The sequence below is a fragment of the Oncorhynchus gorbuscha genome, linkage group LG19, assembly GCF_021184085.1.
Source record: "Oncorhynchus gorbuscha isolate QuinsamMale2020 ecotype Even-year linkage group LG19, OgorEven_v1.0, whole genome shotgun sequence".
NCBI lineage: Eukaryota > Metazoa > Chordata > Actinopteri > Salmoniformes > Salmonidae > Oncorhynchus > Oncorhynchus gorbuscha.
In genome coordinates, this window is record NC_060191.1 from 170,338 (window position 1) to 187,837 (window position 17,500).

General features: G+C 44.5%; 1 protein-coding gene across 1 annotated transcript in view; it reads left to right on the plus strand.

Annotated features, from left to right (window-relative positions):
- Positions 1-17,500, plus strand: part of hdac9b (histone deacetylase 9b) — a 67,339-nt gene that overhangs the window by 32,014 nt on the left and 17,825 nt on the right. Inside the window, exons 3-5 of the mRNA XM_046315547.1 lie at positions 2,836-3,004; positions 5,516-5,639; positions 6,097-6,215. Of these exons, the coding sequence (XP_046171503.1) occupies positions 2,836-3,004; positions 5,516-5,639; positions 6,097-6,215 (412 nt within the window). The remainder of the gene's footprint in view (positions 1-2,835; positions 3,005-5,515; positions 5,640-6,096; positions 6,216-17,500) is intronic.

The following is a 17,500-nucleotide window of genomic DNA, read 5'->3' on the forward strand; positions in this document are numbered from 1 at the left end:
TACTATAGTAACAGTATAGTATTGTAATAGTGAATATATAGTAGTTTGTCATTCTTGTGTGTGTGGTACTATATCTTTGATGCAAGGTTGCTAGAGTATAGGCTACGCTAGGAGAAAAACAGTCACAGATACACACTGGAAACAATGCTTCAACTGCATCCAGAAAGTATCCAATTTGTAAGTCGCTCTGGATAAGAGCGTCTGCTAAATGACTTAAATGTAATGTAATGTATTCAGACCCCTTCCCTTTTTACACATTTTATTACATTACAGCCTTATTCTACAATGGATTCAATTATCATCAATCTACACACAATACCCCATAATGCCAAAGCTAAAACAGGTTATTAGCTTATTTACATAATTATTCAGACCTTCTGCTGAGACTGGAAAGTGAGCTCGGGTGTGTACTGTTTCTATTGATCATCCTTGAGGTGTTTCTACAACTTGTTTGGAGTCCACCTGCGGTAATTTCAATTGATTGGACATGATTTGGAAAGGCACACACCTGTATATATAAAGGTCCCACAGATGACAGTGCATGTCAGAACAAAAACCAAGCCATGAGGTCAAAGGAATTGTCCGTAGAGCTCCGAGACAGGATTGTGTCGAGGCACAGATCTGGAGCAGGATACCAAACAACGTCTGCAGCATTGAAGGTCCCCAAGAACACAGTGGCCTCCATCATTCTTAAATGGAATTAAATGGAAGAAGTTTGGAACTAGGGCTGGGCGATATGGCCAAAATCTCATATCCCGATATAGGTAGTTTCATATCCCGATAATGATACATATCACGATATAGCACATTTTCTGTAAATTCAATGAATAAATAGTTTATATAAAATGACCACATGTAAATGCCTATTTCTTCTTTTTGGGTCTCATTCGTAGACTCTCTTCATACTGTCTCACAAGATTCTTGCGATGGTGGTAAAAGAGGTTAGTAGTGTTTGAGCCTGTTGTCAGGACCGGCCTGTAGCAAATTTTGCAGAGGACGGTTTTCTGGTCCATGTCAGACTTGTCATACCCAAACCACGTCCATGCGACCGAAGTAGCCCCTCTTTTAGGTACGGCTCTGTGTCTCTGTGCTCTGTGTCACGTTCACTCTCCTCCATGTTTGTTTGTTTCAAATTTCCTTCCAAATGAAAAAAGAGTGTGATTTGCGACGAAATAAAAGATAGAGCATAATATGAAACGATAGACGTTTTTCTATCGTCGCACAATATATATTGTCATATCGCCCAGCGCTATTTGGAACTACCAAGACTCATCCTAGAGCTGGCTGCTTGACCAAACTGAGCAATCGGGGCCTTGGTGAGGGAGGTGACCAAGAACCCGATAGTCACTGACAGAGTGCCAGAGTTCCTCTGTGGAGATGGGAGAATCTTCCAGAAGGACAACCATCTCTACAGCACTCCACCAATGGTAGAGTGGGCAGATGGAAGCCACTCCTCAGTAAAAGGCACATGGCAGTCAGCTTGGAGTTTGCCAAAAGGCACCTTAAGGATTCCCAGAGTATGAGAAACAAGATTCTCTGGTCTTATGAAACCAAGATTGAACTCTTTGGCCTGAATTCCAAGCGTCATGTCTGGAGGATGGTGAAGCATGGTGGTGACAGCATCATGTTGTGGGGATGTTTTTCAGTGGCAGGGACTGGGAGACTAGTCAGGATTGAGGGAAAGATGAACAGGGCAAAGTACAGAGAGATCAAAACCTGCTCCATCGAGCTCAGGACCTCAGACTGGGGTGAAGGTCCACCTTCCAACAGGACAATGACCCTAAGCACTCTGCCAAGACAACGCAGGAGTGGCTTCGGGACAAGTCTTTTAACGTCCTTGAGTGGTCCAACCACGCTCCCCATCCAAACTGACAGAGCTTGATAGGATCTGCAGAGAAGAATGAGAGAAACTCCCAAAATACAGGTGTTTGTAGAGTCATAACCAAGAAGACGCAATGCTGTAATTGTTGCCAAAGGTGCTTCAACAAAGTACTGAGTAAAGGGTCTGGATACTTATGTAAATGTGATATTTCCTGTTTTTATTTTTAATACATTTACAAAAATGTTGAAAAACCTGTTTTTGCTTCGTCAGTATGGGGTATTGTGTGTAGATTGATGAGGGGGAAAAAACAAATCCATTTTAGAATAAGGCTGTGACGTAACAAAAAGTCAAATATTTTCCGAATGCACTGTAAATACTTCAATATGATCTAGTTATTTTCAGTACAGTTCCCCCTGTTTACCAGGACAACACTACACAGCACCTTCACCACTATAGTGTGTTACTCTATGGCTGGGGTCCATACTGTCTGACTGACTGATTGACTGGATCTCTGTATCTCTCATTCTCTCTCTCTCTGTATCTCTCTCTCTCTCTCTCTCTCTCTCTCTCTCTCTCTCTCTCTCTCTCTCTCTCTCTCTCTCTCTCTCTCTCTCTCTCTCTCTCTGTATCTCCCTCTCTCTCACTCTCTCTCCTTCTCCCTCCATATCTCTCTCTCTCACACCTTCTCTCTCTCTCTCTGTATCTCCCTCTCTCTCCCTCTCTCTCCTTCTCCCGCCCTCCATCTCTCTCTCTCACCCCTTCTCTCTCTGTATCTCCCTCTGTCTCTCTCTCTCTCTCTCTCCTTCTCCCTCCATCGCTCTCTCTCTCTCTCTCCCCTTCTCTCTCTGTATCTCCCTCTGTCTCTCTCTCTCTCTCTCTCTCTCTCTCTCTCTCTCTCTCTCTCTCTCTTCTCTCTCTCTCTCTCTCTCTCTCTCTCTCTCTCTCTCTCTCTCTCTCTCTCTCTCTCTCTCTCTCTCTCTCTCTCTCTCTCTCTCTCTCTCTCTGTGTGTTAGCTGCAACAGGAGCTGCAGGCCATGAAGCAGCAGCAGGAGCTGGTGGAGAAGGAGAGGAGGCAGCAGCTGCAGCAGCAGCAGAGCCAGCAGGAGAAGGAGCAGGAGAGACATCGTAGGGAGCAGCATGTCCTCTGTCTCAGCCTCAGGGGCAAGGAGCGCACCAGAGAGAGTAAGTGCTCACCACCGAATCCACTCACCATAGCTAACTCTCTGACCAATCACTGATAACTGTACACTGAGATGAACAACCAATGGGGCGGCAAGTGATCATGAATGAGACACGAGCCAGGGCTGTAGTGACAAGTGATGACTAATGAAACACTAGCCAAGGCTGTAGTAACTAGTGATGACTAATGAAACACTAGCCAAGGCTATAGTGACTAGTGATGAGTAATGAAACACTAGCCAAGGCTGTAGTGACTAGTGATGACTAATGAAACACTAGCCAAGGCTGTAGTGACTAGTGATGAGTAATGAAACACTAGCCAAGGCTGTAGTGACTAGTGATGACTAATGAAACACTAGCCAAGGCTGTAGTGACTAGTGATGACTAATGAAACACTAGCCAAGGCTGTAGTGACTAGTGATGACTAATGAAACACTAGCCAAGGCTGTAGTGACTAGTGATGACTAATGAAACACTAGCCAAGGCTGTAGTGACTAGTGATGACTAATGAAACACTAGCCAAGGCTGTAGTGACTAGTGATGACTAATGAAACACTAGCCAAGGCTGTAGTGACTAGTGATGACTAATGAAACACTAGCCAAGGCTGTAGTGACTAGTGATGACTAATGAAACACTAGCCAAGGCTGTAGTGACTAGTGATGACTAATGAAACACTAGCCAAGGCTGTAGTGACTAGTGATGACTAATGAAACACTAGCCAAGGCTATAGTGACTAGTGATGACTAATGAAACACTAGCCAAGGCTGTAGTGACTAGTGATGACTAATGAAACACTAGCCAAGGCTGTAGTGACTAGTGATGACTAATGAAACACTAGCCAAGGCTGTAGTGACTAGTGATGACTAATGAAACACTAGCCAAGGCTGTAGTGACTAGTGATGACTAATGAAACACTAGCCAAGGCTGTAGTGACTAGTGATGACTAATGAAACACTAGCCAAGGCTGTAGTGACTAGTGATGACTAATGAAACACTAGCCAAGGCTGTAGTGACTAGTGATGACTAATGAAACACTAGCCAAGGCTGTAGTGACTAGTGATGACTAATGAAACACTAGCCAAGGCTGTAGTGACTAGTGATGACTAATGGAACACTAGCCAAGGCTGTAGTGACTAGTGATTACTAATGAAACACTAGCCAAGGCTGTAGTGACTAGTGATGACTAATGAAACACTAGCCAAGGCTGTAGTGACTAGTGATTACTAATGAAACACTAGCCAAGGCTGTAGTGACTAGTGATGACTAATGAAACACTAGCCAAGGCTGTAGTGACTAGTGATGACTAATGAAACACTAGCCAAGGCTGTAGTGACTAGTGATGACTAATGAAACACTAGCCAAGGCTGTAGTGACTAGTGATGACTAATGAAACACTAGCCAAGGCTGTAGTGACTAGTGATGACTAATGAAACACTAGCCAAGGCTGTAGTGACTAGTGATGACTAATGAAACACTAGCCAAGGCTATAGTGACTAGTGATGACTAATGAAACACTAGCCAAGGCTGTAGTGACTAGTGATGACTAATGAAACACTAGCCAAGGCTGTAGTGACTAGTGATGACTAATGAAACACTAGCCAAGGCTGTAGTGACTAGTGATGACTAATGAAACACTAGCCAAGGCTGTGGCTTGGGCTTTATTGTTGCATGTTCTTCCCCCACTAGAGGGAGATGTTCCTACGTTACGTGTGGATCCACTCAGAAATATCAATTCTATGAGAAATGAAATACCTGATAATTGGTGTGCTAGTTATGGATATAGTCAAAAACTGTACAATGTGAGATATTTCGGGGCAATACAATGTGTGGAGGTGATGAAAACATACTATGGAATAACTAAACCCAGTCTCTAACATTTCAATGCAACAATATGTGTGGATGTGATGAAATCTACTATAGGAATACAGTCTCTGCGTCCCCAATGGCACCCTATACCCTATATAGTGTGCTATTTTTTATTTTTTTATTTGACAAAAGCAGTGCACTACAAAGTGAATAGTGTGCCATAGGGGACACGATATCTCTAAGTATGTACCCCCTGAGCCCCAGGGTGACCCCAATCCCTGTCTCTCTCTGAGTCTGTACCCCCTGAGCCCCATGGTGACCCCAATCCCTGTCTCTCTCTGAGTCTGTACCCACTGAGCCCCAGGGTGTCCCCAATCCCGGTCTCTCTCTGAGTCTGTACCCACTGAGCCCCAGGGTGACCCCAATCCCGGTCTCTCTCTGAGTCTGTACCTCCTGAGCCCCAGGGTGACCCCAATCCCGGTCTCTCTCTGAGTCTGTACCCCCTGAGCCCCAGGGTGACCCCAATCCCGGTCTCTCTCTGAGTCTGTAACCCCTGAGCCCCAGGGTGACCCCAATCCCGGTCTCTCTCTGAGTCTGTACCCCCTGAGCCCCAGGGTGACCCCAATCCCGGTCTCTCTCTGAGTCTGTACCCCCTGAGCCCCAGGGTGACCCCAATCCCTGTCTCTCTCTGGCTGCTGGTCTCACAGGTGCTGTGGCCAGTAATGAGGTGAAGCAGAAACTCCAAGAGTTTCTGTTGAGTAAATCAAACAAGGACCTGTCCACTGCCGGAGCCACACACATGCTCATCCACCACCCCAAGCTCTGGTACACGTAAGTACCCACTGTTGTGATTCTGTCTAGTAACGTCTTCCACTACACACTGTTGTGATTCAGTCTAGTAGCGTCTTCCACTACCCACTGTTGTGATTCTGTCTAGTAACTTCTTCCACTACCCACTGTTGTGATTCTGTCTAGTAACGTCTTCCACTACCCACTGTTGTGATTCAGTCTAGTAACGTCTTCCACTACCCACTGTTGTGATTCTGTCTAGTAACTTCTTCCACTACCCACTGTTGTGATTCAGTCTAGTAACTTCTTCCACTACTAGAAAAATACTTTTGGAAGTCTAAAGCAAGCACACCATTTTTTTTCAGGATAATGAACTTTTGTAGTTACTATTTATCATTCAAAATTATGCATAAATATTTATATATATCACTATTTGCACCTGGCAAGAAGAACTAAACCAAGATTTGTGACGTGTTGGCGCTGTGTGTTCTGTGTCCAGGTCCTCCCACCACACGTCTCTGGACCAGAGTTCTTCTCCCCTGGGAGGCATGTCTCCTGTCTGCCACTATACACTCCCCTCCCCTCAGGACGGACAGGACTTCCCACTGAGGAAAACAGGTCCGGCCACACACGCACCCACGCACACACATAATAGTATGAACTGTTTGGCGGTCACAGCTGATAATAGTATGAACTGCTTGGTGGTCATAGGTGATAATATTATGAACTGCTTGGCGGTCATAGGTGATAATAGTATGAACTGCTTGGCGCTAATAGGTGATAATAGTATGAACTGCTTGGCGGTCATAAATGATAATAGCATCAACTGCTTGGCGGTCATAGGTGATAATAGTATGAACTGCTTGGCGGTCATAGGTGATAATATTATGAACTGCTTAGCGGTCATAGGTGATAATATTATGAACTGCTTGGCGCTAATAGGTGATAATAGTATGAACTGCTTGGCGCTAAAAGGTGATAATAGTATGAACTGCTTGGCGGTCATAGGTGATAATATTATGAACTGCTTGGCGCTAATAGGTGATAATAGTATGAACTGCTTGGCGGTCATAGGTGATAATATTATGAACTGCTTGGCGGTCATAGGTGATAATATTATGAACTGCTTGGCGCTAATAGGTGATAATAGTATGAACTGCTTGGCGGTCATAAATGATAATAGCATCAACTGCTTGGCGGTCATAGGTGATAATAGTATGACCCTGCTTGGTGGTCATAGGTGATAATAGTATGAACTGCTTGGTGGTAATAGGTGATAATAGTATGAACTGCTTGGCGGTCATAGGTGATAATAGTTTGAACTGCTTGGCGGTCATAGGTGATAATATTATGAACTGCTTGGCGGTCATAGATGATAATATTATGAGCTGCTTGGCGGTCATAGATGATAATAGTATGAACTGCTTTGGCGTTCATAGGTGATAATATTATGAACTGCTTGGCGGTCATAGGTGATAATAATATGAACTTTCTGTTCAATAAAGGAAAACATGAAAAAAGTTGGGACTGAACTCGTAAACGGCGACCATGTCGCGTACAAACACACGCGATCACGCACAACAGCATTCACTCAACCACACACAACAGCATACACTCAACTACACACACCAGCATACACTCAACCACACACACCAGCATACACTCAACCACACACACCAGCATACACTCAACCACACACACCAGCATACACTCAACCACACACACCAGCATACGCTCAACCACACACACCAGCATACACTCAACCACACACACCAGCATACACTCAACCACACACACCAGCATACGCTCAACCACACACACCAGCATACACTCAACCACACACACCAGCATACACTCAACCACACACACCAGCATACACTCAACCATAATCAAACTATTTCTAACACTTCATTCCAAATGAACTGCAGGACATTCCAAAGTCCTTTCTATCCTTCTATTCTCATGAGTGTTAACGTTAAGATACGTGTGGATAAATCCTTCAACAGACATCTTGTCCTCAACCAGTAGTGTGTGTCTGTCTGCAGGGTGGTACAATGACCTTCCATCAATGAGTTATTAATACAATGAATGTGCTGTGACCTCTGTCATCCCAGGGTTACCTCTGTGTATCCACACAGCATTTCCTGACCATACTGATGACCTGCTAATGACATCAGTTAGGCCTATTATGACCTTTGAACCTCCACCCCGCCCCCAAGGCCCCTCTCACCCCTCGTACCCCTTCAGGGGACCCCTTACTCAAATAATGGTAAGCCAGAGCAGTAGTATCTATCAGAATCCTTCCTTCCTGTTTGACCTCTCCTAACAGAGAGCCAGACGTGTGCAACCCCGACAGAACACGAACACACACTGTTGAGAATATCATACAAAACCAATGCAATCTTTTTCTGTTGTATTGTAAGTTGATGATGCTATATATTGTGTGTTATTTTCCTCACAAAGACATAGGCTACAATATTGTTCTCTAAGAACTACCTTTGGTTATTTATTGTGTTATTAGCGTTAATTCAGAGACAAAAGGCAAGGCCTCACTGTTAGGGCTTCTCAGTTGAACAGTTAATGGACGACTTAAAGCACCTTTCATTTCTTCAGAGTTATGAGCTCCACTAACTCTTTTGAAAACACACAACTTGTCAGCGAAAGGCAGCTCAGGTTTGTTGGTTTAAAGCTGAGGATCTCTCTAGGGAACGCTGTATAAATAAGAATTATACCTCCCTCTTGGTTTTGCTGCGCCACAAGCTAAAACGGTTCATCATTTTGCTGTGAGGTCACGGAAATGACATTACATTTTTTCCCTTTTGTGTCTCGTCAAATTACGGCAGTAAACAATAATACCTGTTTAATGACTTAACCACATGAGCTGGCAGATTGTGTATAAACACACTTTAGGGATCAGGGGAATTATAGTGTCAGTTTTTATAGTACTTTGTAATATACATTTAAGCTAATTTGTAGTCATTGTGGAGACTTTGTGGTTAAAATAACAATTGGGGAAGCACATGAAAGACAATTGTGTTTATTGTGTCTCTCTTTGAAAAAACAATCCCGCACCAGGAAATACCTCCTCTCTCTCTGTCTGGTAACATACCTGTAAACCTAGGAGGTTAGGAGTGGCCTGCAAGTCCAAATAACCAGTTGCCAAAGTAAAATAATGTGCCTCGACCAAATAAGAGGGTTCCCAGAAATGATTTAGAATTCATCTTGCGAGGCAGACAGAGTCTTACCATCAATGCTTTAGTCTATGTTTAGCATCAATGCTTTAATCTATGTTTACCATCAATGCTTTAGTCTATGTTTACCATCAATGCTTTAGTGTATGTTTACCATCAATGCTTTAGCCTATGTTTACCATCAATGCTTTAGTCTATGTTTACCATCAATGCTTTAGTCTATGTTTACCATCAATGCTTTAGTCTATGTTTACCATCAATGCTTTAGTGTATGTTTACCATCAATGCTTTAGCCTATGTTTACCATCAATGCTTTAGTCTATGTTTACCATCAATGCTTTAGTCTATGTTTACCATCAATGCTTTAGTCTATGTTTACCATCAATGCTTTAGTCTATGTTTACCATCGATGCTTTAGCCTATGTTTACCATCGATGCTTTAGCCTATGTTTACCATCAATGCTTTAGCCTATGTTTACCATCAATGCTTTAGCCTATGTTTACCATCAATGCTTTAGCCTATGTTTACCATCGATGCTTTAGCCTATGTTTACCATCGATGCTTTAGCCTATGTTTACCATCAATGCTTTAGTCTATGTTTACCATCAATGCTTTAGCCTATGTTTACCATCAATGCTTTAGTCTATGTTTACCATCAATGCTTTAGCCTATGTTTACCATCAATGCTTTAGTCTATGTTTACCATCAATGCTTTAGTCTATGTTTACCATCAATGCTTTAGTCTATGTTTACCATCAATGCTTTAGTCTATGTTTACCATCAATGCTTTAGCCTATGTTTACCATCAATGCTTTAGTCTATGTTTACCATCAATGCTTTAGCCTATGTTTACCATCAATGCTTTAGTCTATGTTTACCATCAATGCTTTAGTCTATGTTTACCATCAATGCTTTAGTCTATGTTTACCATCAATGCTTTAGCCTATGTTTACCATCAATGCTTTAGCCTATGTTTACCATCAATGCTTTAGCCTATGTTTACCATCAATGCTTTAGTCTATGTTTACCATCAATGCTTTAGCCTATGTTTACCATCAATGCTTTAGTCTATGTTTACCATCAATGCTTTAGCCTATGTTTACCATCAATGCTTTAGCCTATGTTTACCATCAATGCTTTAGCCTATGTTTACCATCAATGCTTTAGTCTATGTTTACCATCAATGCTTTAGTCTATGTTTACCATCAATGCTTTAGCCTATGTTTACCATCAATGCTTTAGTCTATGTTTACCATCAATGCTTTAGTCTATGTTTACCATCAATGCTTTAGTCTATGTTTACCATCAATGCTTTAGTCTATGTTTTGCATCAATGCTTTAGTCTATGTTTACCATCAATGCTTTAGTCTATGTTTACCATCAATGCTTTAGTCTATGTTTAGCATCAATGCTTTAGCCTATGTTTACCATCAATGCTTTAGTCTATGTTTACCATCAATGCTTTAGTCTATGTTTACCATCAATGCTTTAGTCTATGTTTACCATCAATGCTTTAGTCTATGTTTACCATCAATGCTTTAGCCTATGTTTACCATCAATGCTTTAGCCTATGTTTACCATCAATGCTTTAGTCTATGTTTACCATCAATGCTTTAGTCTATGTTTACCATCAATGCTTTAGTCTATGTTTACCATCAATGCTTTAGCCTATGTTTACCATCAATGCTTTAGTCTATGTTTACCATCAATGCTTTAGTCTATGTTTACCATCAATGCTTTAGTCTATGTTTACCATCAATGCTTTAGCCTATGTTTACCATCAATGCTTTAGTCTATGTTTAGCATCAATGCTTTAGCCTATGTTTAGCATCAATGCTTTAGTCTATGTTTACCATCAATGCTTTAGCCTATGTTTAGCATCAATGCTTTAGCCTATGTTTAGCATCAATGCTTTAGTCTATGTTTACCTTTGACGCAAGCTGCAAAGAAACAGCACATTTATTAACACTAACAAAACTCTGCTTGCCTTATTCTTTGCAGAACTAAATTATAATAATCCTTATGATCTTCCTTTTGGTTTATCTTGAAATAATCTCTGTTTCTCTGAGTAATTCTTATGCATTGATAAAAGCCCCTTAATAAAAACATTCCCTTTGGATTCTAGAATCTATATGTGGTCATTTTCTGTGCGATCCCCCCCCCCCATTTCCTGTCCGTCTTCATTAAAGTCCTCTGAGAGATTGGCATGCAAACACACAAAGGTAGTGTTGTTCCTGGACACGTTGTCCGTCATCGATAGCTGACACTCTGACAGGCAGGTGTCACTGAGTTAAGAGGACTGTTGCCGGGCAGAATGAAGTAAGACACCACTGTTTGTTTAAGCAAAAACAGCCTTCTGAAAACAAAGTGGAGCAGACTTTACAGGTCTGGGTTGAGTCGCAAATGGCATCCTATTCCCTATATAGTGTACTACTTTTGACCAGGCCCCAGAGGGTTCTGGTCAAAAGTAGTGCACTATATATGCACTGTATAGGGAATAGGGTGCCATTTGGGACACCGTCTGTGGGTTTGACCAACTGGTTTTTAGCTTGGCTGGCCGTAGGGTGGGGGGGTTGCAGTTGTTGTGGTGAAACTGTACAATTTCAGCACTGTTATGATTTGCTTTGAAGCTAGCCACTTAGCCACATCTCCTATGCCATACCTGCCCTGCTGCCTGATGTCTCTGCTGGATAAGTCAAGAGCTACTGTACTGGTTCAATTAACAATAGTCACTTTTTTAGTTCCTTGTTTTGTTTGTTTCTACAGCCACATGGCCTTGAAAGACACAGAACCTTTGCCTTGGTTTGCATGACTTGAAAAGGATCAAACACGCTTCATTTGACAGGCTATGAAATATGAATTGTTGTTATTGATGCATTTACATTGCAGTGGGAGATGGGGAGCCCAGGCACCCTTGTGCTGTTCTATCTACTGATTTACATTGCAGTGGGAGATGGGGAGCCCAGGCACCCTTGTGCTGTTCTATCTACTGATTTACATTGCAGTGGGAGATGGGGAGCCCAGGCACCCTTGTGCTGTTCTATCTACTGATTTACATTGCAGTGGGAGATGGGGAGCCCAGGCACCCTTGTGCTGTTCTATCTACTGATTTACATTGCAGTGGGAGATGGGGAGCCCAGGCACCCTTGTGCTGTTCTATCTACTGATTTACATTGCAGTGGGAGATGGGGAGCCCAGGCACCCTTGTGCTGTTCTATCTACTGATTTACATTGCAGTGGGAGATGGGGAGCCCAGGCACCCTTGTGCTGTTCTATCTTCTGATTTACATTGCAGTGGGAGATGGGGAGCCCAGGCACCCTTGTGCTGTTCTATCTACTGATTTACATTGCAGTGGGAGATGGGGAGCCCAGGTGCCCTTGTGTTGTTCCATCTATTGTACCACTATTAGTTTGATCATGAACTTTCAGAAACTGTTTGGTGACTTTACTAGCGTGCAGAAAATAGATTTTATTTTAGACAGAAGAAGTGGACTGGCTGCTAGACATGGTGGATGTTTCAGTCTGTAGCTCCCCACTGGTGACAGACATCAGTTCAACGTCTATTCCACGTCGGTTCAACGTCTATTCCACGTCGGTTCAACGTCTATTCCACATCGGTTCAACGTCTATTCCACGTCGGTTCAACGTCTATTCCACGTCGGTTCAACGTCTATTCCACGTCGGTTCAACGTCTATTCCACGTTTGTTCAACGTCTATTCCACGTTGGTTCAACGTCATTTCATTGAATGTTGATTCAGCCAGTGTGTGTTCAGTGGGTCCTCGTCTCCTCTTCATGGTGTTCCATCTACAGACTTATTAAGGCCAGTGTATGTTCAGTGGGTCCTCATCTCCTCTTCATGGTGTTCCATCTACAGACTTATTAAGGCCAGTGTGTGTCCATTGGGTCCTCGTCTCCTCTTCATGGTGTTCCATCTACAGACTTATTAAGGCCAGTGTGTGTTCAGTGGGTCCTCGTCTCCTCTTCATGGTGTTCCATCTACAGACTTATTAAGGCCAGTGTGTGTCCAGTGGGTCCTCGTCTCCTCTTCATGGTGTTCCATCTACAGACTTATTAAGGCCAGTGTGTGTCCAGTGGGTCCTCGTCTCCTCTTCATGGTGTTCCATCTACAGACTTATTAAGGCCAGTGTATGTTCAGTGGGTCCTCATCTCCTCTTCATGGTGTTCCATCTACAGACTTATTAAGGCCAGTGTGTGTCCATTGGGTCCTCGTCTCCTCTTCATGGTGTTCCATCTACAGACTTATTAAGGCCAGTGTGTGTTCAGTGGGTCCTCGTCTCCTCTTCATGGTGTTCCATCTACAGACTTATTAAGGCCAGTGTGTGTCCAGTGGGTCCTCGTCTCCTCTTCATGGTGTTCCATCTACAGACTTATTAAGGCCAGTGTGTGTCCAGTGGGTCCTCGTCTCCTCTTCATGGTGTTCCATCTACAGACTTATTAAGGCCAGTGTGTGTCCAGTGGGTCCTCGTGTCCTCTTCATGGTGTTCCATCTACAGACTTATTAAGGCCAGTGTGTGTCCAGTGGGTCCTCGTGTCCTCTTCATGGTGTTCCATCTACAGACTTATTAAGGCCAGTGTGTGTCCAGTGGGTCCTCGTGTCCTCTTCATGGTGTTCCATCTACAAACTTATTAAGGCCAGTGTGTGTCCAGTGGGTCCTCGTCTCCTCTTCATGGTGTTCCATCTACAGACTTATTAAGGCCAGTGTGTGTCCAGTGGGTCCTCGTCTCCTCTTCATGGTGTTCCATCTACAGACTTATTAAGGCCAGTGTGTGTCCAGTGGGTCCTCGTCTCCTCTTCATGGTGTTCCATCTACAGACTTATTAAGGCCAGTGTGTGTCCAGTGGGTCCTTATCTCCTCTTGGATGAGTTCATGGAAGGGTTCATGGATTTTGAAGCCGGTGGCTTTTGATAAGTATCGTAGAATGACTTATGAACAGGGAAAGAATCTGGTCGAGCTGTATAGCTTACCCAGCTGAGCCGAGCTGTATATCTGAGCCAGCTGAGCCGAGCTGTATATCTGAGCCAGCTGAGCCGAGCTGTATATCTGAGCCAGCTGAGCCGAGCTGTATATCTGAGCCAGCTGAGCCGAGCTGTATATCTGAGCCAGCTGAGCCGAGCTGTATAGCTTAACCAGCTGAGCCGAGCTGTATATCTGAGCCAGCTGAGCCGAGCTGTATATCTGAGCCAGCTGAGCCGAGCTGTATATCTGAGCCAGCTGAGCCAAGCTGTATATCTGAGCCAGCTGAGCCGAGCTGTATATCTGAGCCAGCTGAGCCGAGCTGTATATCAGAGCCAGCTGAGCCGAGCTGCATAGCTTACCCAGCTGAGCCGAGCTGTATAGCTGAGCCAGTTGAGCCAGCTGTATATCTGAGCCAGCTGAGCCGAGCTGTATATTTGAGCCAGCTGAGCCGAGCTGTATATCTGAGCCAGCTGAGCCGAGCTGTATATCTGAGCCAGCTGAGCCGAGCTGTATATCTGAGCCAGCTGAGCCGAGCTGTATAGCTTACCCAGCTGAGCCGAGCTGTATATCTGAGCCAGCTGAGCCAGCTGTATATCTGAGCCAGCTGAGCCAGCTGTATATCTGAGCCAGTACAGAACAGTTCAAGTTTGTATGAAAAGGGTATAAAGGTAAGGCCTTGTAGCCAACAGCACACAGTATCCCAGCATATAGTCTTTCTGTAAGGCTCGGTCCCAAATGGCACCCTATTCCCTACATAGTGCACTACGGGCCCTCTGGGCCTGGACAAAAGCAGTGCACTATATCGGGAATAGAGTGCCATTTGGGACATAGCCTAAGAGTCCCCCTAGCCAGCCACCTGGCCTTGTCTTGGTCCGGCAGCCTAATGGAGAAAGGCATCACACTGACAGCAGAGTTAACATTGAGATGGAGTGGAGACAGGCATCACACCGACAGCAGAGTTAACATTGAGATGTAGAGGAGAAAGGCATCACACTGACAGCAGAGTTAACATTGAGATGGAGTGGAGACAGGCATCACACTGACAGCAGAGTTAACATTGAGATGGAGTGGAGACAGGCATCACACTGACAGCAGAGTTAACATTGAGATGGAGTGGAGACAGGCATCACACTGACAGCAGAGTTAACATTGAGATGGAGAGGAGACAGGCAGAGTTAACATAGAGATGTAGTGGAGACAGGCAGAGTTAACATTGAGATGGAGTGGAGACAGGCAGAGTTAACATTGAGATGGAGTGGAGACAGGCAGAGTTAACATTGAGATGGAGTGGAGACAGGCAGAGTTAACATTGAGATGGAGTGGAGACAGGCAGAGTTAACATTGAGATGGAGTGGAGACAGGCATCACACTAACAGCAGAGTTAACATTGAGATGTAGTGGAGACAGGCAGAGTTAACATTGAGATGTAGTGGAGACAGGCAGAGTTAACATTGAGATGGAGTGGAGACAGGCAGAGTTAACATTGAGATGGAGTGGAGACAGGCAGAGTTAACATTGAGATGTAGTGGAGACAGGCATCACACTAACAGCAGAGTTAACATTGAGATGTAGTGGAGACAGGCAGAGTTAACATTGAGATGGAGTGGAGACAGGCAGAGTTAACATTGAGATGTAGTGGAGACAGGCATCACACTAACAGCAGAGTTAACATTGAGATGGAGTGGAGACAGGCATCACACTGACAGCAGAGTTAACATTGAGATGGAGTGGAGACAGGCATCACACTGACAGCAGAGTTAACATTGAGATGGAGAGGAGACAGGCAGAGTTAACATAGAGATGTAGTGGAGACAGGCAGAGTTAACATTGAGATGGAGTGGAGACAGGCAGAGTTAACATTGAGATGGAGTGGAGACAGGCAGAGTTAACATTGAGATGTAGTGGAGACAGGCATCACACTAACAGCAGAGTTAACATTGAGATGTAGTGGAGACAGGCATCACACTGACAGCAGAGTTAACATTGAGATGGAGTGGAGACAGGCATCACACTGACAGCAGAGTTAACATTGAGATGGAGTGGAGACAGGCATCACACTGACAGCAGAGTTAACATTGAGATGGAGTGGAGACAGGCAGAGTTAACATCGAGATGGAGAGGAGACAGGCAGAGTTAACATTGAGATGGAGAGGAGAAAGGCATCACACTGACAGCAGAGTTAACATCGAGATGGAGAGGAGAAAGGCATCACACATTCAGCCTCCACCAACCTCCAACCCAGGACTTTCTAATGTAATAACCAGGTTGTTGTATGGACATGTTAAACACATCGTGGCCCATTCATATTGCGACCTGTTTTAGTTGGGTGATTTGTTCTTGGCACTTTGCCAGTTAACCAATGAAGTGGCCCAGGTGTTTTTATCAACGTGAGAGCTGTGTTAGTTAGAGATGTCTGCTGCCAGCTTCCCTTCCTGTTGCGTCGTAGGCAGGTAACACTACCACTGGTTTTTACACAGAAACTAATGACATGCTTCCTAAATGGTACCCTTTTGTCTTAAAAACAGTAGTGCACTATATAGGGAATAGGGTGCTATTTGGAACACAAACACGGTGACAAAGTCTGTCCGTTTCCCACTTCGCCGCTGTCTGGCGTTCCCGTGGTGATGGAGCGCTTGGTGGCAGCGAACGGAGCAGTGCTAAAAATAGAAAGCAATCAGGGCAGCGGGGCATGAAGAGGATTCATGAAGACTCCCTGCAGCGCTTTCTCTCCCTCTCTCTCGCTCTTCCTCTCTTTCAGTACCCCTCACTCACAGGACGGATGGCTGATAGACAGGGAAACAGAGGGGCTGGTGCTGCTGTATTTGACAGGACTCTCAAAATAGAAGCATCTGGCCCTGTCACACTCCTCCAACCCCCCGCTCGTGTTCTCATCTCCCCTCGTCTCCCTTGTGCAACATCACGTCGTATGGTCGCATCACAAAAACAACCCTTCTCAATAATTGATCTCAAGGAAAGGATAAATAATTGAAACAACATGGTGTTTAGTTATTGTATAATACTGAGATGGCCGTTTATGTAACTTTGTGCTCCATCCTCCTCCTACAGCACTAGTAGGTTGACCTCTGTGTTGACCTGGATCCTCCTCCTACAGCACTAGTAGGTTGACCTCTGTGTTGACCTGGATCCTCCTCCTACAGCACTAGTAGGTTGACCTCTGTGTTGACCTGGATCCTCCTCCTACAGCACTAGTAAGTTGACCTCTGTGTTGACCTGGATCCTCCTCCTACAGCACTAGTAGGTTGACCTCTGTGTTGACCTGGATCCTCCTCCTACAGCACTAGTAGGTTGACCTCTGTGTTGACCTGGATCCTCCTCCTACAGCACTAGTAGGTTGACCTATGTGTTGATCTGGATGTCAGTAGTGTTAAAGTGTGAGTGGATGGGATTCCAGGGCTGTAGGGAGGGTGGGGGGTGGTCTCAGAGCCTGGGCCTTGGCTGGGCCATGGTTGCATCCCAAATAGCACCCTCAGTATTCCTTATTAGCGCCCATAAGGCTCTGGTCAAAAGTAGTGCACTAAATAGGCAATAGGGTGTCATTTGGGGTGAGTTGAGCTAGGCTGAGCTGGCCTACTGACTGACTCCTCCTCAGGGCTTGACAGGATCATCCTCATCATCACCGCCACGCCTCAACAACACTCAGACACAACAACAACCCTTCGTTATATCAACACACTCAGTGGCAGTCTGTACTGTGTGATGCTAGATAGAT